This window comes from Pseudopodoces humilis, chromosome 4 (assembly GCF_049639895.1).
Source record: "Pseudopodoces humilis isolate 2021_Gansu_Grassland_sample_001 chromosome 4, ASM4963989v1, whole genome shotgun sequence".
Lineage (NCBI taxonomy): Eukaryota > Metazoa > Chordata > Aves > Passeriformes > Paridae > Pseudopodoces > Pseudopodoces humilis.
In genome coordinates this window covers 63,291,342-63,318,567 of record NC_142203.1, presented here as the reverse complement: position 1 = coordinate 63,318,567, position 27,226 = coordinate 63,291,342, and the positions used below count along the sequence as shown (strand labels likewise).

Here is a 27,226-nt window from a genome sequence, read left to right as displayed (position 1 = left end):
ACTCATCAAAAATCATGCAAACTAAAACATATAAAGTGCAGTCCCTTCTAGGAATGCTTGTTCCTTGGGACTTTAAATTCTGAATAAATGTAATTTCCACAAGACATCTGCTTGTAAAGCCAGCAGAAAGTCTGACCTGTATTTAAAGTTTTGTATGAAAATTATGCTCAGCTTAAGAGAATATGCATTTGAAAGTCATCTAGTTTTCGTATTTCTAGTTTCTGAATTTTAGTCTAAAGACTTTGGAATGCTAATACAGTCTTTATGAACATACTGCATTTTGATACATTTCATTTTTCCAGCAAGAATCAAAAGATAATTGTCTCTGGAACTGTGTACTTTGGAGAAAGGAGTGCTCAGTGAAGGAGAGATAGAAGAAAATAAAAAATTGTTTTTGTTTTAAAGCAAGAAGACAAGGTAGTGATATTATACCAAAGGAAATAAAGCTAGTTAAATTTTATTTTCCAAAACTCCAACCTAAATAAGTATGTTAAATAAACATCCATAAAACAGTCACTGCTTACTCTACTAGCAGATGCACAACTTATTTAACCAAACAAATAACAGTGAAATATTATCAGAATTATTTACATGCATATTTACAATGCGTGTTCTTTAGAGTAGCTAACTGTTGGGAAATACTTGTGTTTGTTTGTGGTAAGGATTTCTACTCAAGTCTAACCAGCAACAGGTAACAGGAAACAGTTCAACTGAGTTTGGCAACAACAACAATGGAGTATCCTAGGAAAACTAACATGATTATATGGAGTCAAAAAAAAGAGCAGTTGGCTTCAGAATGCTAACATTTATGAAATATATGAATTTACTCCAACTACAAAATTAAATCAAACTACATAAAATTGGAAGATTAAAAGAAAGTTACAAAGTTGCAAAAGGTTAGACAAGTTAGATACATTACTAGAAAAAAAAGCAAAAAAAAGCACTGCACATACTCTTGGTTTAGATGCATGGTTTAGAACATAACTGTATTACTACTGCCTTGAAGAACACAACAAATTACAGAATAGCTTTTTCTTGTAGATCTGAAAATAAGCTTATCTGAACCAAAGATCTTGAAAGTACCTCACTTCCAAAATACTGCTTGCTTTTTCACATATCAACATGTAACATATTTATTCCAGGAAAAAAGAAAAGTCCAGACCTCACCCATGTGTTTTGAAAGAAGAAAAAGGAAATGAACAAAACAAAAACTCATACACAAAACTTTCACAAGCCACTTTTCATGATTGTGATATATAGAAAAAAAATTTCTTTCTTTTTTGGATTGTACTCTTCTTGTGGGGGGAAGTGGAGGAAGTAAATGCAAGATATATTGTATATGGTAAATAGGATGAGTAAATCCCAATATATACTAAAGCAAACAAGCAAGCAAATTCAGATCATTATTCTTTCCCTTTCTTCCTCAAGGGAAGTTTTAAGGGACAGTTCCCCATTAAATTTTAATTTCAATTATAACTTTTAAATAATTTTTATTGCAGCCAAAACATTGTTCAAAAAACATTTTTCACAAAATAAACTATGATATATACACAACATTTTAAGTTACAGGGCATAAGTTTACAATTTTTGGCAGATTCTGTTAAACAAAATGGAAATTGTGTAACTTTAGTACTTGGAGAAACTCAAGTTTCTCATTTTGGTACAAATGTTTTGTGTCCCCCTTCACTCTAAGCATACCTAAAGTGGTTAAATAAACTAACATTAATACATAACATCTCACTGTTTTCTCTTATGTTCTGATTCTAGACAGAATTTTTCATATGCTTCTTCAATTTCTGGATCCATCTCATCATCAATCTCATCAAAATACCTGAGGGGGAAAAAAAAAAAAATCACCAAAGGTGTTAAGTTTACAGATTTTCAGAGCCAACAGATTTTTAGAATCTGTGTAGATGTCAGGAATAAAACAAAGCTTTATAAATGACTTATTTATGACGTTTTCTTAAAGGGAATGAAAAGGAAAAAATAATGGGTACTAGGAAAACAAATAAACAGAAACCTCAAAGCAGCATAGATATGTATAAATATGTATAGATATATATTGTAGTATATGTATAGATACAGATAGATATGTATAAATACCTACAGTGTTTGCCACCTTTTTAGATCATCTTACTCTGCCCAATTTAAAAGACGAAAATAGTTTCCAAGATGACAGAAAATGCAATCATGCAATCTAAGCTTCCCAAAGTTAAATAATACATCTGTACTGATCAATTTACAAAAAACCATAATTACTAACATATTAGTGTAATTTTGATTGGTCAACATCCTAATTCAAAGACAGAATACATTAATGCAGAAACCCTGCATTCCTATTTGTTGATATGTAAAAGAAGGCCACAGAAAATGTGTAAGCAAAAGTTTTTTTCCTTCAAAATGTTGTGCATTGAGGAAGCAGTCTACATATTTCTCATTGGGTAGTTCATTCTTGTTGAAGTGTAGCCTTCAGAAGAAAGAACCCTCCTCCCTGATGTCAGTCATGAGAAACAGCTGACAAAGAATCAGCAGACTGGCTGTCTAAGCTTTTCTTAAGCCTTCAACAAAGAAGGTTACAGTCACCTTGCTTGGAGGTTGACTCAGAGTGTTCTATACGTCACTCTTAGGATTTGCTATGTTTTTTAACTGCTGTCTGTCTCCAGTTTGTACTTTTCTTCTAAGCAGAGGTTCACCTGCATCTTTTATTTTCCCTTCAGTATGAGCTTGTTGATTTCTGATGACATTTCTAATGTGTCTTCCAAGGTTCTTGACATTCCCCTCAGCTAGGTACAAACTGAAAGTTTTCTAATTTACTTAAAAAATACTGGTCCAGGCCTGCACTATTATCACACATAGAAACAACACTGAGAATGTTCTTCTGTGTCAAATCAAGGTCTGGAAGTCTTACTTCTGAGCATAAAGTTTAGAGCAATTTATTTTAGACCATATTTCTTCTATTTATTTTACATATTTCTTTCTTATAAACTGGTGCCAAAAAGCCAGACTATATTCTCACCTATTGCTTCCCCTTTTGCCATTAGGCTGCTTTCCTTGCTTTACAGGAAGTCTGAGTAGACCTCTAAGTGAAGGGAATAGTACTTAGGCTGAGGAGAGAAAGTTAACACTTCCTCCCTTTGAAAGATACTAGAAATTTGGTAATCATCTCTTGCTGGGATGTTCATGCACATTAGTCAACCAAATTAAGGTTGCCTCACTACAAACACTTGAAGGCTTGGTGCTTCATTTCGCTTGCAATTTTTTTTTTTTGAATGCAGAAATATGTTTGTACATGTGCACAACATCTGAAATGTAATTACCATACTCAGTAAAAAAAACATGAAATAGGTTTCAAACTTGTGTGATTAAAAACCTATTTAAACCCAAACAAATATATCCACTGTAGAACTAAGTAACAATTACATTATTTAGTTTCATTTTTGTCAGCATTTGGATCCTAAGTCTGCACTATCACAATATCACAGTAAAAATTACTATTATTAAAAAAGTCACTAAAAAAGAAAACATACAGTTCTCCAGGTCCTGACAGATCTGCTCCATTTTCTTCATAATATGGAAACAAATCCTCTCTTTCAAGCAGCTCTTGGTATTTTTCTTGATAATCTGGCAAAGTAAAAATGACACTGAGTAATATATAAGACTAGTCCTCTAAATTAACAGAAATATATAAAGTTTGGAAATTGTCTGGTTAACAGAACCATAAAAGGCAGGAAACATATTAACAGGAAAAGCTCCTTCTGCAGTGTTTTCTCAGGACATGAATGGATGTCTCGGAATGATGCCTAACTTCCCACAGAACTGTAAAGGTAGTGACAGATGTCTTTACCTCAAATGACATTATGCTGCATGGTGCTGATTACAGCTAAAGAAACCAAAGATTTTGATTTGATTTTGATACTAACAATGGACAAACAAAAGAAGACTTGAATATTTCTGACTTTCTGGAAAGACCAAATGCTGCGGACTACTGAACAAGTTCTTCTGACCTATATGAACTCAAATGCACATTCTCCATTTCAAACATCTACATTCTTTAGCACAGAATAAATCATGTGCTCCACCAAACCAGGAATTCAGGCAGAATTTTGTCTTTTAAGTTGTATAGGGTTTAGATTCTTGAAGAATAACATATTATGTTCTTCAACAGGCCATAAACTTAATTACAATCTTTTAAAGAAGATTGAGAAAATGGGTAAGATAAACTTGTGCCATACCTGGGTCTGCTGCAGTGAAAGGAACACCATCAGAAGTGTAAAATGTTGGTTCATTCTAAAAATAAAGTCATACAGAAAGTTACATGTATTCAGAGAGAAAGAGGTTTGTAGTTTTGAGTAATACAATTCTCTATGAATCAAACCAAATTTGCATGAAATTAAGGAACTGAAATGCCCATATATTCTTACCATAAAGTAGTTTGGGTCATTTTCAGGGGTAGCTTCTGCATGTGGAGTTGTCCCATGAACTCTACCCCAGTTACTAGATCGCAGTTCTACTAGTTTCAGGAGCATGTGTTTCACATCTCTGAAATAGAGAAGCATTATAGAAGTTAGAATGTTTTGTGCAAAGCAGGAAATTTGGCTTCTCTTATTGTGCAAATACAAGATAGTTAAATCCATCCAAAAGAAACAAGTTCAAGAAGGACAACATTTGGTCCAGTGTGTAGATAAATTTGAACTCAATTTTACAACTGCAAGTCTTGATGCTTTATGTGTCAGTTATGAGATATTCACCCTCTTCACTTCCTCTGCTGTTAAGTAAGGAGCTCATATGAAAAAGGAAACTGCTGTAGTTTTTATTGAGATACCACACCTTCCAGTACAAGTTGAAGAAAAATTCCTTTCTTGTAAAAGGATAATACTGGGAACAAAAAGGGAGAATGTATTCAAATTTTATTTTAATTATGTATTCTTAGCTCCTAACTTTAGTCCTCTTCATCAAACTGAAATGTTTTAGTCAAAGGGAAGAAGTAATGCCCCAGTACATCAGATATGAACACCCATTTTATTCCTAAAATAAGAGAAAATGCCTTCTTTTAAGCTAGTCTGTGGAAAAGAGTATCATTAAGGAATACATAAACAAATAAAATTTTCCCAGCTGAAACTGACTTTTGCCTTTTTTTCTTTCATATATTCTCTATATTCTTTACATATATACTTGCAGCTCTGTAACCTACTACAGTATTTGCCCTGAAACCTACTACAGTATTTGCAGCTAGTATTTTATCTACTCTGCTAGACAGAAAGACAAAACAAATTCCTCAGTGGCTCCAAGCTGGTGGTCCAAGGTTAGATTCTCAGGGAAGCCAAGGCTGAAACCAGCTCTCCCAGACACATTTTCATAAACAAAGTTTAGTTCCTATCTTAAGTGGGGGAGGAATTCAGGAAGGGTTGCCATGGGGGGGAATTACCTCACCACTTATGTCTTTACCTGGGGATCCCTGTCAGTTAGGCTAATTTGCTAAACGTACAGAAATTGTATACACGTTAGGCTGGGTGCGCATCATTGGTACTTTTCCACCTAGTGAGTTGTGCACCTAAGGATCCTTATAAGGATAACCCCTTTTTGTCACCTAACTGTCTGGCTTGTGGTTATACGATGAGTGAAAAGTCATCAGAATTAGTCTGTTGTTCTGTATCTTTGAAGCCTCAGCCCCAGCCACCTATTTTGGTTTCTGAAGCAAAAATTTCCTCATCCTCATCCTCCTTGGGGGCAGCTCAATTTCAAGACGTTATGAGCTACTCTTGGCCTCCCTCCATATGGCTAGATATTAGTGTCTGAGCCCTCTACAGGTTTTTAGTAAATTTGCAAGAAGCTGAGGATGAAGCACAGCAGAATCAGATAACCTCACGTACACAAATGGTTTTATGACAATTTTATGATTAGTCAGCCACTAATATGTTACTAATATGTTACATTAGTCAACCAGTCATTTTTTTTTCAGATTAAAGCTAAGACTGTGCCAAAAAGGTGTGCTCTCCAGAAAACAAACAAACATCAAACCACAAAGTGTATTTCATTTTGCCTTTACATTTATAGTAATTTTTATGTATTTAATACTGCTACATATTTAGTACTGTTTGTATGTATTTAATCCTGTTCAATTAAAAATAAAAAGTATATAAACTATGAGAGATTGCCCCTATTTTCTCTTTGTATATACTTGTTTTAAGTGCCTAAAGCACTTACCACAGATATCAAGATGTAATAGGTTAAAAAAACTCAACCAACCAGTGGAACTTGAATCTCTATTAAAAACTAAAATACAACCCCCCCCCCCCCCAAAAAATCAACACAACTGCCAAAAAAGCCACATTATCCTTTAACTGAAAAACACATTTTCATTTTTTTTTACATGGAAAATAACCTACATATCACATTAATTTTCATAAATATGAGTTTTAAAGATAATCTTTTGGACCTGTTCATTATAGTTGAAGATTTCTCAAGGTGTTCTTTTTCATATAAACAAAACCCTGCACATAAGCTTATCTTCTCACCTGCTACAGTTTGCATCCAACACAACATTTTCAATTCTCTGAATCATTTCCTCCATATCATTCTTTCCTTTTTCTTTCCAGGCATCTTCTAAAACAGAACCTGTCAACTAAGGACAAGGGATTAGTATTTTTTTTAAAGAAAATTAGAAATCCTTAATAAACAATCAACTTAAGAGATTCTATAACAATTCATGACTCTTGGACTACCTAATGGCTGATGTTCCCAGCTCCCTGTATCTCTTTGCTAAACAGATTAACAGATCTCAGGAATAGTATATTTTAAACTTCAAACAGTATAGGAGTTCTATGTCCAATATTTATGTTACCTAGAAGTTCATAGCCACTTGTTTTAGTCTTGAAATACTATTTCAAAACATCTCTTCAGTGACATTGGTCAGATCTTACTTGATTTAAGAACATACTACCATCCTTTATTTCTTTTAAATCTTATTTTTGCAGCTGATTCTACCAGTTTTCATGAAAACAGCAAATACTTTATAGAACTTTAAAAACACTTCAGTCAACTTGGCCAGCATCACACATGCCAGAGAATTTCATCAGGTTATATATAAAGGAGACCAGAATTATCTGAAGAAGCCAACCTGAACGTTAGTACATAAAATTCTGTGAGGCTAAAGCTGCTGCCAAGAGAACTTTAGCAGTAGTCAGTCTAGAACACTTATAGATGAAAGACTTTTACTACAAGAGTAGGTACTTGGTTGCCCAAATATTGCAAGAGGAGTTAAATCAGAAAAAAATCAGAAAAAAAAAATAGTTTGCCACTAATAGCAATCTCCTCAGCATAAATATTACACAATCAAAACTGCTTGGAATGGCACCTGATGATGCAAAAGGATAAAATCCCAAGAGAAAAGCAAGCATATTGGTCAGCATTTGCTTGGCTTTCATAGTATTCCAGTGGTCTTACCTTAATCCTGGATAATTAGTTAAAAGCATCAAGATTAATTAAATAAAAACATATTGCACAGCAAACAGAGAAAAACCTGTATCTATCACTGTATTAAACAGAAAAGATAAAATGAGACATTTATTGCTTCAGTAGTGAAACCAAGGTTTCATGAGGTAGCTCAGTCTAGCTACATATATATTCAACATTTGTAGATAGTGTAAAACATCAGGAAACACTTGTAAGAAAAAAGAGCCTCTTTATTCTGTAACACCTTTTAGATAGAGCAGCGTGTCAGAAAACAATTTAGATTACTGATTTTCTTCTTCTTTTCTTCTTTACTTCACTGTAAAGCTTCTTGATTTGTGTATTGCTGCTTAGAAAGGTTCTTCAGTAAGCCTTGCCTCAGGGAAGTGCTGCCAACATAAGGGCTGACCACAGGAGTCAATGTGCTCATTGAGCACAGTCTCACACTTGCTGTAAAGCAACCTCCTTAAACACCCAAGCTTCAAATGAAGGTTTTAAATTACAAAAATCTCTCTTCCCTACTCTCTGTTCATGATATCAAAAGAAGCTGTCAGAAATTAAATTCAAGACAGAACAGTCGAGAAGCAGCGGAGCATGAAGAAGGGTAAAAAATGAGGAAAAACAAACAAGCCAACCAAAAATCTTCAGAAAAATACTGTTTAGCACTTGACCTTCATTCTTAATTTAAACTGTTTTCCCAACTACAAGTATAATGATACCTAGTGAAGATAAGAGCTTCTCCTACTTAGAGGATAACCGTTTTACAAGAAAAGATATAGGTTATGAGCAAAGAGATTTATTTTCAACATGAAAAGGAAATCTATGTATTTCTACAATATAATGATGCAGACAACACAGAATGAAGTAATGGGTATTAAGAACCTTTTGCCACAAAAAGTGGTGCACCCCAATGGCCAAGCATCCTTCAGAGCACAGAGCATACCTAAGGTCTCACAAATCATTCAGACTGGTTAGTTTTCTCCCACACCAGAAGCAGCAAAAATCTAGAGGAAGCATTTACTCCTTTGCATCTTAACTTCAGTTCTATTGCTCATTTGTACACAAATGGCCTTGAATTTATTTTTAGAGCATATTGTTACTTTTTTTTACTGTCTCAATTTCCTAGTGGTACTAAGGAAAACAAAAGTAGTTTTCTCTGTCAATGCTGTAATGTATAAACCCCATATAAATACTTCCTCATTTGCATTTTATCCTACTCTTCCCTATATTAAAGCTAGACAGTTCAAAGAACTTGATCTTATTTTCTTTTAAAACTACTGTCTCACCTTCAGCAGTTTCACTGCACATATCAAATTACTGTCCACAGGATTAGAGAAGAGTGCATTCAGTAATTCCCGAAGGCCTTCTTGAAGAATTTCTGCCCGTGTAACTTGTCCCTTTGTTCCTTTAATCTGCAAAACATATACAAAACCCCCCAACTTTTAAAAGACTTAAGTTTTAGGAATTAATTCAGGCACATTTTCTCTCTTGAATGCTGTATGATTTGGTTTGTAATCAACATAGCTGACCTCTATATGCCAAACACTGTAACCATTTTAGAACATAGACTTCCATGGAATCATAAAAGGGTTTGGGCTGGAAGGGACCTTACACACCATCTAGGTCATCACCTACCTCAATCTGCTGACCATACATCTTCTGATGCATGTTATGTTGAGGTCCTCATTCACCAACACCCAAAACCCTTCTCAGAAGAGATGCTCCTGACTGATTCTCCATCCAGCCTGTATTTGTGCCTAGCCCAGACGAGTACTTTGCACTTGACCTTGTTTGCATGGTCCCACCTCCCAAGCCTGTCTTGGTCCCTCAGGGTGGCATTCCTTCCCTCCAGCACGTTGACTGCACAACACAGCTCGGTGTCAGCAGAAAACTTATGTACTCAGAATGTATGTAATGTACTCAGAATTCTGACATAGCAATGCGTGTCATGTTTTGCTTCTCTGCTAACAAATTGCTAAGAAAAGCTATCAAATGCCTGCCTAATGATCCAAAAAATACCAAATTCACAGAACCTCATGCTCTTTTCCACACTGCATTACCTGTTCTCTACAGAAGTGGTAGCTTAGTTCTAGAAGTCAGTCTTCATATAATTAAAAAAATTACAGGAACTGGTTTGAAACCAAAAGGTAAAATCCAAGGTATATGGTATACTCCACAAATGGACAATTTCCCCTGTTCCAAAGTATTTGAAAGTCTTCCTTTTTTCTTCTAGAAAGTTAGAAGTAGAGTTCAAGGACCACTTACAGTCCAGAAATCAAAGTCAGAGAAGGATTTTCCTCATGCCAGCAGAACATTTTTATAGTGCTTGCTTAAATCAAACCACTGAAATTGACAAGTCAAATGTATATTTTTAACTACACTACAGCAGGAAGTGAACTTGGTGAATGCACAGGTATAAAAATACAAAAAATTTGTACATATTTTTGTACATATCACAGATACAAGAAAACAAATCAAAATACAAGATTGCATACTTCATGCATGAGCCAATGACTCCAGGAGAAATAACTTTAAAAGTCTGCATTTTTAATACCTCATTTTGCAGGTTTTCACATCTGCCTCAAGGGTTTGTTAACACCTCTTATTTGTACCCGCATACTGAATTACATGTGTTATTGATCCTGATCTGCTTCTGCTAGGCATTTAACAACATTTAATATGTTGGTTAAGTATAACCATCTGAGAGTTTTGCTAGTAAAAGAAAATACTCAAAACATCTTCATTCACAACCAACAGTGGTTGGTTCTTTCCAAAAATTCTTACACTTTGATTTTTATACATTTCTTTTCTAATGATCTTGTCCTTTTTTGTTTATATATTTCTTGGACATACAATCCAATTTTAAATACAATCCTACTTTAAAGTTCTTTTACTTTACTGCCCTCTGCCTTTAGAGAAACACCTCAAAATATGGTCCATTTCAGTGTTTACCTACACACAACAAAAAATTTATGAAAAGCTGTGTGACACCCAACTTTCTTCTTACCTCTAGGTTAAGATAAAGTTCAGCTAAGAACAGCACAAAGGCATGAAATTGTTTTCTAGTAGTCTCATCCCCTTTGGTAGCTTCATCTCTGTTTTCATACTCTGTTCGACACCTGTAAAAATTAAAACACAATTATAACATCTGTAGCCATTCCAACATATGTAACATACTACTCATTTAAAGGAATGCTGAGAACTTATGAACTGCATGAAGACTGTTACATGCTGAATGCTGGCATGTATGATCTGTGAAGGGAATGAGAGGCCTTCAGAAAGGAATAGTGGATTTGCATCCTTTCAGAGGAACACGTATGATCACATGATTGTCTTTAAGCACTGAGATATCTGATGCAGAAAAACTAAATAGAACAACTTACAACATACAGAAATTAATACAGTAACACAATTTATACAATTGAATACGTGTCCAGGATGTGCAACAGTAACACAGACAGCCAGTGCCTAAAGAAATGAAGTAGACATGTTCCCCTCTTCAGAGTGGAAGAATTTGTTTCTCTCTGTTTCCACATTGTCTTAGATGCTGTTACACTCATTTGATAAACTCTTTATCTTTCCATGTTAAGTGACAGTGATACATAATTCATGACACCCAGCTGAGTGGTGTTAAGTGACACTGTAGAGGGACCCTGTCAGACTTGAGAGGTGGCCCTGTGCAACACATGAAGTTCAACGAGGCAAAGTGTAAAGTTCTGCATATATGTCAGGGCAATCCCAAGCATTAAGAACAGCTTAGGCAGGGAAGTGCTTGGCAACAGTCCTGACAAGAAGGACTTGGGGGTGTTGTGTGATGAGAAGACCAATGTGACAGTGCATGCTTGAAGCCCAGAAAGCCAATTGTGTCCTGTATCCAGAGCAGTTTGGGCAGCAGGTGAGTGACGGTATTCTGTTCCTCTGCTCTGCTCTGGTGAGACCCACCTGGAGCACTGCATCCAGAGCTGGGGTCCTCTGAACAGGGAGGACACAGACATATTGAGTGAGACCAGAGGAGGCCACTAAGTTCACCAGAGGACCTGAGCATCTCTCCTAGGGGCACAGGCTGAGAGAGCTGGGACTGCTCAGCTGGGAGAAGAGAAGGCATTGGTGACACCTTGTAGCACCTTCCAGTACCTAAAAGGGGCCCACAAGAGGGTGGGAGAAGAGCTTTTCACAGGGGCGTATAGTGACAGGACAAAGGGAATGGCTTCAAACTAACAGAGGACAGCTTTATATTAGATACTAGGAAGAAATTTTACACTGTGAGGGTGGTGAGGCACAGAGACAGGCTGCCCGCAGAAGCTGCGGATACCCCATCCCTGTTTTTAAAGCCAGGCTGGATGGGGCTCTGAACAAACTGGTCTAGCAGAAGGTTCCCTGCCCATGGCAAAGGGGTTTTGAAGTAGATGAATCTTAAGGTCCCTTCCAATCCAAATAGTTCTGTGATTCTGTAACTTTAATATAAATACAAAACACAAGATTAACATACTATGGCAGTGAAGTTATTTTTTCTAGTATTTAGCAACTGCCAAAATACACAAGTTTACATAACAGTACAAAAGCAAAATTAAAAAATATTTGAGATAAAAGGAAACCTAGACAAATTTTAATGTATTCTGAATGATTATGTAATGGATTGAGAAACAGTGGAGAAACTGAAATATCTAAAGAGCTGAAATACAAAATTTCATGTTTGAAACTTCATTGAGAAATAGAAGACGACCTCTCTGTGGTCATCTTTTAGGTCAATTATTAGGTTGTTTATCTGCACACACCCTCCCTGCTCCCAATTTCATCCATATTAGCATGCAAAACATAAGCAACTTTAAATTTGTGGCTTCAGAGTGCTAACATTAATGTTATCCATTGGGTTTGCTTCAAAACCAAGAGCCAGAAAATGCAATATTCACAGGGATTGCCTTTCATATTCAAGTAACACAGTTAAAAAAAATCATAAGCAATAAATTTGAAAGAAAAAACAACCACCAAAACAACAACAACAAAACACTGAGAGAAAAATTGTATTTTCAGCTTCTGCATGCCCTGGTTTTAGCTGGTGCTTCACAGTATTTACAATACATCAAGGACTTCTGCTTTTCACTCCACCCGTGAGGGGCCTGGTTTGAAGATGAGGGGAGACACAACTGACCCCATGCTGACCACACAGGTATTCCATCCCATGTGGCCTCACGCTCAGGAAATAAACCAGAGAGAAAGCTGCCTGGGGGCCACTGATCAGGAACAGTCTGGTCATCGTGGGCAGTGAGCAATTGCATGGTGTGCCTCTTGTTTAGTATATCCTAATTATTTTATCACTGTTATTATATTCTCATCCTTTTCTGTCCTAATAATACATCTTTTTCTCCACTCATGACTTTTACTTTTTCTGCTCCAAATTTTCTTGCCTATTTCATTGGGAGGGTGGGGAAAGTGAGTGAGGGGCTGCAAGCTGTTTAGCTACCTGTCAGGTTAAACCACAACATTCCACTTATGACAAAAGACTATTGGAATGCCCTACAGTAAAAGTTTATCACACTTTTACTAGACTAAGTAAAAACTTTTCAAATAAGACGCAAACCTGAAACTTATAAAGCCAGAGGTCTTTAAACAAACAATAAAACACAAATTTCTAAAGAATTCTGGAGTGTCAAAGAGTATTCCTCCAAATGTCATGCAGTAATATTTGAAAGGATATATAACAATTTAATAATGTTGCACTTTTGTCATGTACAAAGTCTAATCATTATTAAGCTAAGGTCCCCAGGAATCTGCAGTGACTGAAACTGAAGAAATTTATCCTTTATATATCTATTTCATAGATACAAAGTCAGTTAGCCAATCAGTGAATAAACCTTACATTCCAGGCAAAAAACAAAAGCACTAAAGAAAAAAAAAAAAACACAATGAAGTAAGTACTGTCAAGAGTCAAAGGGCATGGACAGTACCTATATGTGCATTTAGTATATTTATAAAGTAGATTAACTTTCCAATTTGCACTATTTTGGGGATCAGACTAATATACTCAGTTCAAAAGATCTTCAAATCTTTTTTGAACTTCAAATGGAGTACTATTTTTATATTTAAAAATATTAAAATATTTTAAAATGCATGTGTTCAATACTCAGCATGTACCTGTGTTTCGAAACTCCTAAACCTATACTATTTTAAGTATCTTTGTATGCAACAAGAAGAGTTAACACAGAAACCAGAAAGATGTAACTGAAGAGACTAACAGGCTTAAAGTGACTGATACTGACCTTTGAAGCAGTAACTGTCGGAAGTTCCCACTTTGTGGACTAATGGTTAGATGGTGAGATAGATAGTTACACAACCGTGCTCCCATGTATGAAAAATTTGGGACAGATGTGGCCTTCCAAAATAAAAATGGAAAAATGAATTAATTATAAAACTAATGATTAGGCTATCAGGAACTATTTTAAAAGCTGTTTTGAAATCTATGCTTAATGTTTAGAAGACAACTCAAGAGCAGAAAATCAATGATTATTTATTACTATTTGTCATGTTCACTTTTGTATTGCTTCAACATTTTACTATATTCATTTCAGCAAAACTTAAAAGTTCATTATATTGTGATTCTGTGGCTCTAAAAAAACAACCACCATTATACCATGTGTCTTCATGTAACTCTACTTCCACACTGTGACCTACAATTAAAGGGTATCTCAAAGTCCAACAGTGGACATTAAAACACTTTTTCAAGGACACATACTCTCTCAAGGAACAATGAGTACATTTAAACATCATAAAAAGTTGTCTTCTTTCAGTCTGTAAGTTATTTATTCCATAATCTCTTTTTGCCATGGTTAATACACAGGGAAAGAGTGTAAGAACATGGCAAGTAAAGAGAAACAATTTCTCCCATACATGCTCTATAGCAATCTGCAGAATAGTAAACTTCTAAATTGGAGTGTAAGACATTACAATTAACAGCTCTTGATGGATCTTTTTTTTTCTAAAACAAGTCCTGTTACTGCTGAACATCTATACCTTTGTAATCTAAAAAAAGCTTATAGGAATTGTGTAAAAAATCTTTTGATTTAATCTGATAATTCAAAATTTAAAGAGGTGACAATTTATTACTGTTCACAAATTTTCAAGCCTACTGTAAAAACACCTGAATTTCAGATTATTTCTGAGACGCAGTTTCAGTGAAAATAGGTTCTGCTGCAAATAACTTCACCAGCTCTGCTCAAAAGAAAATGAGGATACTAAGAACTCAGTAAATTTCTACCTTTTGCTTTATAATCTTTGAATATTACTTTTACATCTTGATCATCTATCAGTGCTATAGATATGTTTGCATATTTGAACTGTTCCAACATGTTTGAAAAAAAAGTCTTGCTAATGCAATTATACCTAGCTACCTCTTACAGGTATAGAAAAATATGCAGTTAATATAATTCTACCATGTGCATACAATTGCTGGAAACAAACTAAGTGTCTTTGGAAGATACAACAAGTTTAAATGATTAAGATAGACAAACTTTCCAGTAAGAGGCTTGTGAACTTCCTGAAAAGACTTTGGTGCTTTGGTTCAATCAGTTGCTCTGACTAGAAGAGGCACCCCTTTTTTTATAAGGCGACCCTTTTTACTACTTTTTTGTAACAAAAAAACCAACAAACAACAAAACAAAACCCAATGCAACAAACCCCCAGCGAACAAAAACTTTTAATACCAAACACCTACACTTATTCTTCAAACCTCATTTGTATTTTTTAAACATTGTCTTTCTTATTAGTTGCTCTGTACTTGTGGTTGCACCAAACATTGAAATAATGAAATTTAGGTATTATGATCTGGTGTAGCACACCCAGATTTAAAAAACACAAAAAAACCCCAACACGCTATATCTTCCTAATAATCAATCATCACATTCCAAAATCATATTCTTGGAACAATTATTGCTGGTAATGCCCCTTTACCTCCAATTCAATAAAGTTACAACCTCGGCATGAAGGCTAATCTACCAACATATCTTGAGAAACTGTAGTTGCTCTAACAGGAACAATCCACTGCATTAACTAGACAACAGTCAAGGTTCTTAAACTATTAAGTCGGTGTCCAACTTTTGGAAGACAAAAGAACTGGCACTTCACTGTGGTGTTCAGACATAAATAGGAACATAACTATATAATTAATATTTACAGACAGGCTAAGACACCTTAGTGGTATTATTCCCTTATATATTCCCTTGGAGGTGCAGGGAAGACCCTACAGGACTTGGGTTTACTTAATTTCAGTGTATTTCCTTTACAAACCCACCATCAGTAAATCTACTTAGTTGGGTCAAATTTGTATCACTGAAGCAGATGCATATAATTTCAGGAATTTCAATTGTTTTGTGAAAAGCCAGGAGACAAGTACTTGAGCCTCTGCTCAAGACTGAAGAATAGTAAGCATAGTTGGCTTTGCTTAAACACTATGCTAGCCTGACACATAACATATCTAAAATTAGATGCTTTTGGATACTAGCATAGCTTTTTGGCATTAAGCTTTATTTTTAATGTAATTTCAGACTAACATTGAGCTTCTCAGTTGAGGAAGTCACAGTAAACCCTAACACTGAACTTGTTTTTAAAGGGGGCAGAGAGGAAGAGGCAACATTAAAGACTTAAATGAGAATCAATATATTTAAAATTCAGGAGGTTAAAAACAGCATAAAATATATTTTTTTTCCTTCCAATAAAGTTACATGGGATATTTTAATCTCTTTCTAAACTATCCTGCATGGGTTCAGATAAAGAATGGGAAAATTATGCTGCCAAATGCAGCACAGGTGATAATCATGTGTAACTAAACTGGTCTCAATTAAATTTGCATTAATTCTGTATAATAATGAGAAACCTGAGACTCTACACTTCTGTACAATGACCAACCAGTCATTCCACTTCTACATATACCAGATGAAAATATTCTGCAGATATCTGCACTTGAGTAAAAGTCTGCAAGGTAGAATTTGAAAGTAACAAACCTGTGAGAGAGTGAGACACCCAACACAACAAAGAGCAAGACAGATTTTCATTTTCTGCAGCGAGCCCAAAAGACAGTAACAGCTCATTTGCTAAGCAACACGTATCAAGCTATTCTTTCCAATGGCTCCCCCAATTAGTACAGAGTTCAGCTCAAGGTCTCTGTCCTCATTTTCATGACCATCAATGGGACTGGACCTCGTTTCCCTTAGAGGAGCTTTCCTTTTCTCCATTTATACTGTTCTGAAATAGGTATATTTCAATTAAAGAAAAAAGTCTGGCAATAAAGAAGCATTTCCCAAAAGTGTGTGAACTTTAGGTATGAATTAATTTTTTTTAAAGTATCTAGGAACTAAAAAGTATCTTTGGACTATGAAGACTTTTTTTCTTTTTGCACAAGAGAATAAAAGTATTCAACATTGTATAAGTTTCTTCAATCTTTACTATACAAATACAGAAATTAAAATATAACTTCCTTTAAGTAAGTGCTATAATTTCAACTGCAGTATGTTACCCAGGAGATAAAAACATACAACAAAGGAAACAGAGCAAACTGGAAAATATGTACAATTCAGGCATCCCAAATCTCGCTACCATTTCAATTTACTGAGCAAAATCCTTCCCTATATATTTCAGTCTAAAAGGGAAAAATATCAAATCATTAAAATACTACATTCTTACAATTATGTAACAAATACTGGAATGCCTGTCTTGGACACTGGATAACAGAGACATAATGTACATCTTGTAAGACAGAATACATTACCTGCTGATAGATGAGCTCAACAAGTTCTTGTAAAGCTTCATCTGCAATGACCCAGCCATTCAGAGTTTCAGCAAACTGCTCTATTTCTGTTTCAAAACAACCTGGTTGCTCCATAAGGTGATTTAGGAAGTCTTGTACATATTCTGCCAGAGTCAGATAGCCATCACATCTATCTTCGAAGGAAGAATCCTATAGAAGTGAAAGAATAAACCAAGAACTTAAAAACAACCTTGAATAATTGTTATACCTTTTATCTCCGGAAATAACCATACAGCCCTTAGTTTTGAATATCTGCATACTTGATAGAGATCTTTATTGCACAGTTCACTTTAACACTTCTACAGAGCACAGATCTCAACACCTCCTGGAGAGTAGACCTCAGAAACCTCCTGTAGTCCAATCACCTTAAGAACCAGGCAAAGTATTTTTACAGACACTAGGGTCTCCCAGTAAAATACATAAAAAGATGGATTAAAGAGAAATAAGTTTCATAAGCTGGTTGCAAGATTAACTAATAAACAAATTAAGTTTATCTGTTAAGGGTGGAACTACCAAACTGAGGCTCAACACCCATTCCTGGTGTGGAGACTAACTGTATTGTGGATTTATGAACTGTAGAAGGAAAAAGAATGGAAAATTTGAAACTAAGTATTTTTAACTTGGATAGTGTGTATAGTGCTCAAAAAATATGCAGAAAATAGAGTAATTAGAGAAATACAATAAATACATAGTATTGTTCCCATGTAAGGAGTATAATCAGAAAAAATGATATTTTAAAATCAGTGTATTTGTATTTCTTGGCAAAAGATGAAAGATTACGAGGCATGAAATTCAAATGGAATTGCATTAATTTACAGCTACTGAGGTTTAAAACCAGACAATACAGTAAACACACTTGCTTCTAAAGAGACGAGGAGGTACCCAGTATCACTTTATTGATATTTATGCTCCCACTGATGGAACTGAAGAACACTGATTTTGTCCATTCAGAAATGAATCTATGTGGGAGTATCTAAAGTCAATACTGTTCCACATAATTATAATGCTGGTATATGAGGGGAATAGCAAAGAAAGCAGCATACTTTGTGATGTCACTAGTAGAAACACAGTACAAATAAATCACTTTGTCACAGTACACAAAAGATTTTGTAAAAGACCTCATAGATTTCAGATGTGCAAGGAGCCTGAAGAGGCACTTTTAAAAAAATGTCTTACAATTAGCAATTCAAAATATAAGTGTAACATAAAAAAAATCAGAACTCTCAACTGTTCTACCATTTAAAAATGTTTAAAGGACATCTATAGTAAAGCTGAGCTAAAATAATAAAGCACTTTCTCTTTACTTAGTGTACATAAATATATCAACAAGGATTATAACTAAATTCTCCCACTCCCTCTTCTACCCCTTAATAGGGGATTTTTTTCATTACTTCGTCTTCAAAATGTCTGTCTCTCCTCCACTGAGAAGCAACATGGATCTGTGAAAATTTTCTGGCTGGGTATGAACTATGAGAAAGACAGATACATGTTGAAAATCACATCCTGGTATTAATTTCATGACTTGTGAAGAACGTGTGGGTAAAAAAAGCAGACTTTCCAAAATCATTCAGACATGTCATAAGTTAGTGAGGTGGGGCACACATCAGTGTAACAGAAGTAAAATTAGAAAGATTTTCCTATGATATTTAATTAAGTAGAATATATGCCAGCTAATAACACTAAAGACTAAATAACTTAATGTTGCCCCACCAGAAATAGGAAAAAACATGGGTTTACGGAAATAAAAGCAAATTGTTATTACATAAATCCTATGACATCCTGAGGATTGGAGCATGGCCACGTCAGAGGTCCTTTTTAACCCAATGATTTCTATGATTCTAATGGCTTGAAGCTTACAAGTCCAAAAACTAAAGGCTAACAGGCCTGTATATGACTTGCTACATAACCTGCTTCACTAAAGGAAATCAACATTTATAAGGCACTTTCAAACAGCCCAGTAGGAGCTCCACACAATACATTTAAAACTAGTTTGTTTTACAGAACTATTACATTACTGGGCAAATACTGCAGCTTAATCACATACAGCTGAACTAGCATCTCTCCAAACAAACCTGCCTGACTCCAGCCAGGCTGCAAAGCATGAGATTGCTGTAGCTGGTAAAAGAAGCTGCTCCTTCTGACAGCCATCAGATTGTTACAAGATCCACAGCAGAGAAGAAGGTATCTTCCTCTCACACTCACTTGGCAAGAATCCAGTCTTAGAGAACATCCTTGTTTGTAAGGGATCCCAGTACCATTTGGTATACTGGTGTCCCTGTTGTATACACTTATTTCCAGTTCATAATTAAGAGGCTACACACAGAGAACTGAATTCTGTACCATATTCATCTACTTGTATTAAATATGCAACTTCAAAAGTCTCAGTTTCAGTAACTATGCCAGGGAACTGAACAGGAGAATAAAATGAGTAATTTAGAAATTCAGAAGTATACAACTTTATTATTTATATTTGATACTTTAAAAACTAACTAAATTTAGCCCATGTCATTGATCTGATTTTTCTTCAGACTTTTTAGGAACAAGCTTTTTTCCCCTTCAGTTATATGAACTCAGCAAATTTTCAACCAAGGTATTGGTTGAAATAACCCAAGTACCAAAAGACTGTTGCATATACAAAACCACCTATGCATGCTGCATGAGGTTAAGTGGTACTCTCATACTCAGTCTTCTGATGGAAATGACTGAAGTTAAAAAAGAAAAAAAACAGGAGGGAAGGATTGTGGAACCCTAAAATAAGAAAAATCTCACTCCTAAAGCTATGAAGTAAGAATGTCATTATGCCTATCTGATGGAGTGGCAGCCATATTATTACCATACAGACATGCCAAGGAACAAATCCGATGTTTCCTACTGGCAATCCAAACCTCCCTAGTCACTAGTTCTGCTGCAGACATCTAAAATTTCCAATGGGTTGGACCCTGTATGCAAACAGAGAATTCCTTTCTCTGGCCTCTCTCAGGCCTTTGTTCAAAGTCCTGGAAAGTTTTTCTGAAAATTCTAGTAAACCTTGTAAACTGTACTCCTTAAACCATCTTCCTGGGTAATTGATTGTTTTGAGCATCAAAAAATGGAAAGATTGGAAATTAACTGTCCCAGTATCAAATGTTACATGGACAGACACAGTACTTATAATGGTACACAATCGAACAAGGAATCAACACTATTTTTAAAATAATAATTTTTTTTTGCTATAGCAAAACACCTGTATTTTATGAGAGAAATACAATATTTCAGATCAATAAATTCAGGGATCTTTATAAACGAAAGCTGAAAATTACTAATTTTAAGTAAAAAAAGAAGTTTCTCAAAACTTTGATTCAAATTTTAAAACTCATGGTCTAAATCAGTGTAACTGTAAAGTGTGTTAAATTTCTTATTTTTATTACAAGTGAGCCCAATTTATAAAATTCCTTCAGTTACTAAACTAAAAAAACAACAGATTTTGTAATAGTGAAGGATGAAAGAAAAATACCACTGTTTTATGTGTATCATATTCTCATTAAAGTCCCTGCAACATGTTTTGCTAACGTTTTTAGAGGTATTTTTATTAATAGATGAGTCACATTCATAGCCTATTCCAACAACATAGCAACCAGGAACTCCCACATGCTTGTGTGTTTTTGCAAAACAGCTGAAAAACAACATTGTTGGCACTGAAACTTTGCAGTTTTAAGAGTGCACTATGTATGCTGTTCTAAAGGTTGTTTGGGTTTTTTTCTTTGTCTTGAAACTGAAACATTTTATTTATAGAAAACATGTAACCAGTGCTTGGGCAAAGTAGGTTTTTTTTTCCCTCTAGATGATCAATTCACCAAAGCAGGTTCACATTAGCATTGTCAACAGTTTTATATTGGCTGTGGGCTTTATTATTCATGAAAATAATTACAATCAGTTAACAGGCAAAGCTGGTAACACTGAGGTAACATCAATTTTACTGGTGAGGAAAAGACTTCAAAATACCACACCACCATATTTAGCATTCAAATGAAGTATTTTCCTACCAGTTATTAAAAATCTATTTAATTCAGCATCCTTTTTTTTTTTTTTTTTAATCACTTGACTGTATTTGTAAAAGTTCCCACCTGTTTAGATATAGTACCAGAGTTTGACTGCTTGCATAACAAAGGGATATTCCAAGAATTCACAGAGATCATCCCCGGACTAGCATTACTGAAGCAGTAACATGGAAGACAATGGAGTAGAAAATAGAAGTACCAGCTTTTATTACATGATGCATCTACAAACTGATCTGAGTCTGGCTGGAAATACATTTCTTATTAGGTGTGTGGGTAGGTAACTGCTAGGAATGAGTCTAATACTTTTTTTTTGCCCTTTGGTGATACAACACCACTGAAGGAATTAGGACACAAGATGGTACACTAGCTTAGGCAGTCATGATGAGTGGTACCTGTGTCACAGGAAATTCAGGAAAGGCAAAGCCTGTGGTCAGAAAAGCTAAAGTTCAAGCTTTCTCCCGTGCTTTCTTGAAAAACCTGTGAATTCTGTAACACTTAAGGTATGCTTTCAATTAAGATGCAGTATAAATGTAACTACAACAGAAAAGCCAGGTTTCTCTCATGTTGGGTTTAACCAGTCGTGGTGTAGTCAAAAAGGAATGTGGTTATCTGCAGCAAGCTTTGGCAAAATATCCAACAGCAGAGACTCTCATGTACATCCTGGCTGCAACTCTGGAGGTTATCATCAGAATTTTTGCAATCTCATCATCAAATACAAAATTCAAAGTATCTGACATAAAAGATCTCAAGAAAACATTATTAATTTGAATACAAGTAAATTGGCACATACTAAGGAAGGAAGTTAAAACACTCACTGTGAAATTCTGGTTGAAGTTCTGGTTGTAGCCTGGTGGATAAAATTCAGGTGCTTTAACAGACAAGTTTGATGTAGCTACAGGATCCACAGCTAACTGAGGTTCAGCCATTCCTGGTCCGGAATCAAGAACTGAAACTTTATCTTGTGATCCAGATGGAATTCCTGTCTTTTGCAGGTGCTCTGAAAAATTTTTGTTAACACTTATCTTAGAAATCAACAAATTAATATGCGTTCACACAGAGTAAACACAGAATACATTTTTCTTTTATTTAAAGTATGATTTTACTATAAATATATTTCCTTTAAATGCATAGACTTACTTTAGGTTTTATTGTTTATTCTTAAGTAAGGATACTCATTCAAGCACACTCTAGACGTCTTTCTACATGATAGAAAGTAGAGTGTTCATGTGCAGGTGCCCCCCCCAAAAAAAAGAAGGTAAAAACCCCCCTTTTTTCCATGTAAACACATTTTTTAAGAGTTAACCTAAGTAACTAGTAAATCTGTTTATAGTACATTTGATTATCCTGTGATTTTTCATAGATTTTAGATACAAATACAAGATACATTTGGAAGGTCAGTAAATGACAGACATCACTAATTTTTACCAACGTTTATTTTCAACAAAATGCTCAAGGATGCTCCGTTACTATTGTTCTTATACACCATTTGCTAAAACATCCAACTGAAGTGTTTTTAAAACACTATTTTCCAAACCACTCTTTACAGAGTAGCTCATAAGTTTATTGGAAAGAGAATCTGATACCTACCTGAAAAAAGCTGACCAACAAACATTGCTTTGTGTTACTGTTGGGTTGGGTTAGTTTTTTTTGCAAATAGGCTAGAATTCCTCAGAAGGGGGAAGGCTGAGACCATCTGCAGTCAGATTAACAGATGGATAAAAAGCACACTCAGATGTGGGGGCACAAAAGGGGGAAAAAACCAGAAAGTATTGCAAGCAGATGCAATACAACATCACACCTTTACCTGGTCCAGGTCTGTAACCCCGTATGCTGATTTCAGCTGGGACAGAGTAAATTTTCTTGCTAGCTGGTATAGCACTATGTTTTGGATCCAGTATGAGGCAAGTGTCAATAACACACGTTTCCCATGCTCTGATGGCGAGCAGATGGACAAGAAGCAAGAAGGCAGCAAAGACCAGACAGCTGACCCGAACTGGCCAAAGGGATAATCCATACAAGAGAATGTGACGTTCAGTATATAAACTGGAGGGGAGTTGGCCAGGAGTTGTCAATTGTTGCTGGGGGACAGGCTGGGCATCGGTCAGCAGGTGGTGAGCGACTACACCGTGCATCACATGATTCTCTCTGGTTTTCTCCCTCTCACCCCTCTTGTCACCCTGGTGTCCGCCAGCCCCCAGAGCTCACCACGCTGACCCGGCCTCAGCGCGGTGCACGCATCGCACTCCCGGGAACAGGACCACGCTCCCGAGGGCAGATGCCGGTGACCCTGCGGCGCCGCGGGGAGCCGCGCAGGTGCCCCGCGTAAAGAAAGAGCGGGGAGAGCAGCCCGTACCTGCCATCCCGGTGCCCAGGGGCGCCGTCTTCGGAGGCCGCAATGGTTCCTGCTGCGGGAAGAGGCCGCCCGGCTGGTGGTGCTCCTCCTCGGCCGAGCCCGAACTGCGGGACGCACAGCCCGCGGGGCGGGCCCCGCCGCCGCTCTCCGGCGCGCCGCACCCGCGGCCCCGGCCGGCACCCGGCGTTCGGTTGAAACTCTCCGACATGCTGAGGCCGGGAGGCTCGGGCGCTCATGGGAGGGAGGAGCGGAGCGGAGCCGGGGCGGGGGGAGCGCGGGCCCGCCCCGGCCCCGCACTTTCGGTTTCACCCCCGCGCAGCGTCGCGATGGCCGCGCCCGCCCCGAGCCCGCCGCAGCCTGGAGACGGCGTTTCCAAAGCCACCGTATTCCCTGCGACTGCATCTCCACGGTAACGAGCGGGGCGAGGTGACCGTGGCAGAGCCAAGGTTTCAGCTACAATGGGAGACCTGCAGCCACAGGTGCATCACACCACGCTGTGCATACACAGCTGTTTCCACCAGAAAAGGATGGAAAAGCTGCAGGCGAAATTCTAAATTTAACCCCATAAAGTTAAGCCTCAAACTAGACCATATTATTGTACGGTTATGGCTACTTAATAAAAATATGTTCGCTCAGTACAATATATTTTCATGTATAACTTACACATGATGAGGTCACAAATGTTCTTCTGATTTAATGTTTAACAAGGACTTTCCATGCCAGTGGGAACCAACTGAAGAATATGGTTCATGTAATGCATTTTTCCTAATATTATCACATAAACAGTGAGTGGTTCAACTCACATGTTCATTTACAATTTAATTCATCTATTCTTCTTCAATTTCAGCCCAAAGTCTTGCTCTACTTGTTTTGAAAACCTGGTACCACAATCAGCTTTCAAGATAAGGCGAAGAAGTGTGATCTGGTACACCACAAATATACCCCAGCTGATCCTGCTGAGGGAGTTTATATTTTGTCTCCCTGAACAGTCTAATCTGTGCTGCCCTGCCACAGACGAAATCAAAACATTGTGTGGCATTGGGTCAAACTCTGTTCACCATTCATGAAGGGGGTGAAAAAAATAGGCAACTGGATGAAACATTACTAAAAAAATCAGAATAGCTCTGTCTTGTATTAAAAAAAAGTCCAATTGGATTTTTTTAAAATGGTGCCTTTAGAAGTCAAGTTCCTATTGGGTTTATTATAACATGTTACCATTTTCAATTATTAACAGGGGAGAGGCAGGGTATAAAATATTTGTTATTTCCTCAAGGCTTGAATTGGGACTGATTTTTGGTGAGATAAAAAGGTGGCCAGACATTAAAGGTGTCACAAGTTAAAATTAATGAGGTTCATGGGGAAACTGTTCCTAGGCAACCCCTCTGGAAATACAGAATGGTAAACTAATAAATCTATAGTCTGCAACTGGAATGAGAGCCGATGCAGGATGTTTTGAATGAGTCTTAAAAAAATTGTAATACCTTATTTGTGTAAACCACTGTTAAAACTAATTTAAGCAGTATTATCAATTCTTTAAAGATCACAAATTAGCTACTAAATTTCTACATTAAAAATATTCAGTGTTCTTGTATTATTTCAGCTCCAGTTTTAATGCGTATATTGTCACCTCTGTCCACATCTGTAGACTTTGCCTTACCAGGAGGAGAATGAAAAGCTTACATTAATGTGAAGATGAAAAATTAAATTCTCCATCATTATATACTGGGATCACTTTTGAATATACCAATCTTTCAAGTTAGCAAATCTCATTCTTTAAAGTATACACCTTATGTATATAACTTAATGTCTTAAGTTCTTGAGCAAGAAGTTTTCACCTTTGGACATAAATGTGAACTCTTTTCACATAGCAGACATTTTGTATTTAATTTAATGACTGTTCGGTAGCTACTTACCATTTAAAGTGGAATGTGGTCCCAAGTCCATATTTTTCTTACAGATGCACTACTTAAGTTTGCATGAACCCAGTCGTGTTTGCTTGGGAACCCAATTTCCTCTCCCTAGTACAGACAGCTAAAACCAGAAAAATAATTGGGTAGTTAATTCCAAAATGACCCCTGAATATTACCTACAACAGTACACCCCTTTAGACTGCTTAACATTATGCGTAGAATGTTTTGGCCTGACTAGCTGTGAATTACTTCAAGCCTCTGAGACCACACAGCAGAAGTCCTGAGATCGCTAAACTAGGCAAACCTATCCTAAGTACCTAATGACTGGATTAAAACTTTCACCGAATACAACTTTGAACACTTCTAGGCAGCCACAAGGAAATACCTGCTTTGCCCTAAATGTCTTAACTAATAATCCAAATCTTAGTTCAGAACCAAATCTATACACATCTTCAGCGCCTGGCACCGAGAAATCACACATTGTAACCTTATCACTACTCAGAACACAGGCATTTTTACATGCTCTATTTTTTGTTTTTTATGCTGATAACATATTTCTAATTAGGGAAAAGGAGAGGGCTGATTCTAGCTTTTCAAGTGTAATTTATTGTTAATAGCTGGAATTATTCCAATCGCTACCATACTGATGAGGCATGCTGTTGTAGGAGTCAATGGTTATTGAGCCCAAAACACAAAGCACAGGTATAATCTGTAGCTCTAAAGCTCTGCAGACCTCACACATGCTTATTTAAAAGCACAGTAATGAACACTTAGTCGTAGAGTATCCTATTACTTACTCTCAGGGTAACTTTCATGTTCTCAGTGCGTAACTTTGCTTGCTAAGTCACCATTTAGAAGTCTGGAAGCTGTATGACACCTCCAGCAATATGCAGTTTGCATGAGCAGCTACACAGACTTAAGGAAATTAAAAAAGCTAAATCAAAATACGCCTAACTCATACATGGAACCCACAGATCGTTTGAAGTAAGACAACATATGCAGGATCATGCAAAGACAATATACTGGGGCAATGGGCAGCGTGGCTGGCGGTCCCCTGGAACTGCTTCTCCAACCCCATGTGCTCTTCATCCAGCTATGTAATATTTCAACAGCTATAGAATCGCAGAAGCACAGAATCGATTAAGTTGGAAAAGACCGCTGAGATCGAGTCCAGCCTATGACCGAACATTACCACGACAACCAGACCATGGCACTGAGTGCCATGTCCAGCTTTTCCTTAAACACCACCAGGGACGGTGACTCCACCACCTCCCCGGGCAGCCCCTTCCAAGATCTAATCGCCCTTTCTGTGAAGAAATTCCTCCTAATATCCAAAGTTGACACAGCTCCCCATTTTCTGTTCTCGTACTGCACCTACCACTCCGACACCCCGCTGCTTTTTCAGGCATTTTAAGAAGTAAAAATAATGAAGAGGACACCACCTACGTGCTATGGCGTTAGCCCCAAGTCCAACACGCGCGTTTCAGCACGTCTCCTGGCCAGCCCCGATCTTCGCCTCTCCGCCGCGACCAGTCACGGGCGGTTCGGCGCGGTTATCCCGCTCTGCCGCTGCCGGCGCCGCGGACTCGCCAGAACCACGGCCACCCCGCGCCGCCGCCCCTCAGACGCCGCGTGACGCGGCCGCCCGACCCCCGCGTGCCCCTCAGTCCTTCCGGGTTGG

At 36.9% G+C, this 27,226-nt stretch overlaps 1 protein-coding gene across 3 annotated transcripts; it reads right to left on the bottom strand.

Annotated features, from left to right (window-relative positions):
• Nucleotides 1–421: 421 nt before the first annotated feature.
• Nucleotides 422–27,176, bottom strand: PAIP1 (poly(A) binding protein interacting protein 1). Of its 3 annotated transcripts, none has more exons than XM_088054428.1 (12): nt 26,988–27,176; nt 25,549–25,666; nt 22,098–22,279; nt 17,207–17,395; nt 13,707–13,819; nt 10,457–10,568; nt 8,736–8,861; nt 6,516–6,622; nt 4,422–4,539; nt 4,233–4,287; nt 3,528–3,621; nt 422–1,831 (listed from the first exon to the last, which is right to left on the bottom strand). In XM_088054428.1, the coding sequence occupies exons 2-12, from the start codon at nt 25,577–25,579 to the stop codon at nt 1,738–1,740; spliced, it is 1,221 nt and encodes a 406-aa protein (XP_087910554.1). In that variant the 5' UTR covers nt 25,580–25,666; nt 26,988–27,176; the 3' UTR covers nt 422–1,737. The 3 variants fall into 3 exon arrangements, with proteins under 3 accessions (XP_087910554.1, XP_005533301.1, XP_005533300.1); XM_005533244.3 differs by having other exon boundaries at nt 26,992–27,176; XM_005533243.3 differs by lacking the exons at nt 25,549–25,666; nt 26,988–27,176 and adding an exon at nt 23,636–23,843.
• Between the last annotated feature and the right edge of the window lie 50 nt (nt 27,177–27,226).

What these genes read in the sequence shown, in the direction of transcription:
- PAIP1 (XM_005533243.3), bottom strand. Translation starts at nt 23,843, where the DNA reads ATGTCGGAGAGTTTCAACCGAACGCCGGGTGCCGGCCGGGGCCGCGGG. An exon ending in CCTGGGCACCGGGATGGCAG is followed by an intron (nt 22,280 to 23,635) that starts GTACGGGCTGCT and finishes AAAATTTTTCAG; the next exon opens with AGCACCTGCAAAAGACAGGA. An exon ending in ACTTCAACCAGAATTTCACA is followed by an intron (nt 17,396 to 22,097) that starts GTGAGTGTTTTA and finishes TCACTTCTATAG; the next exon opens with GATTCTTCCTTCGAAGATAG.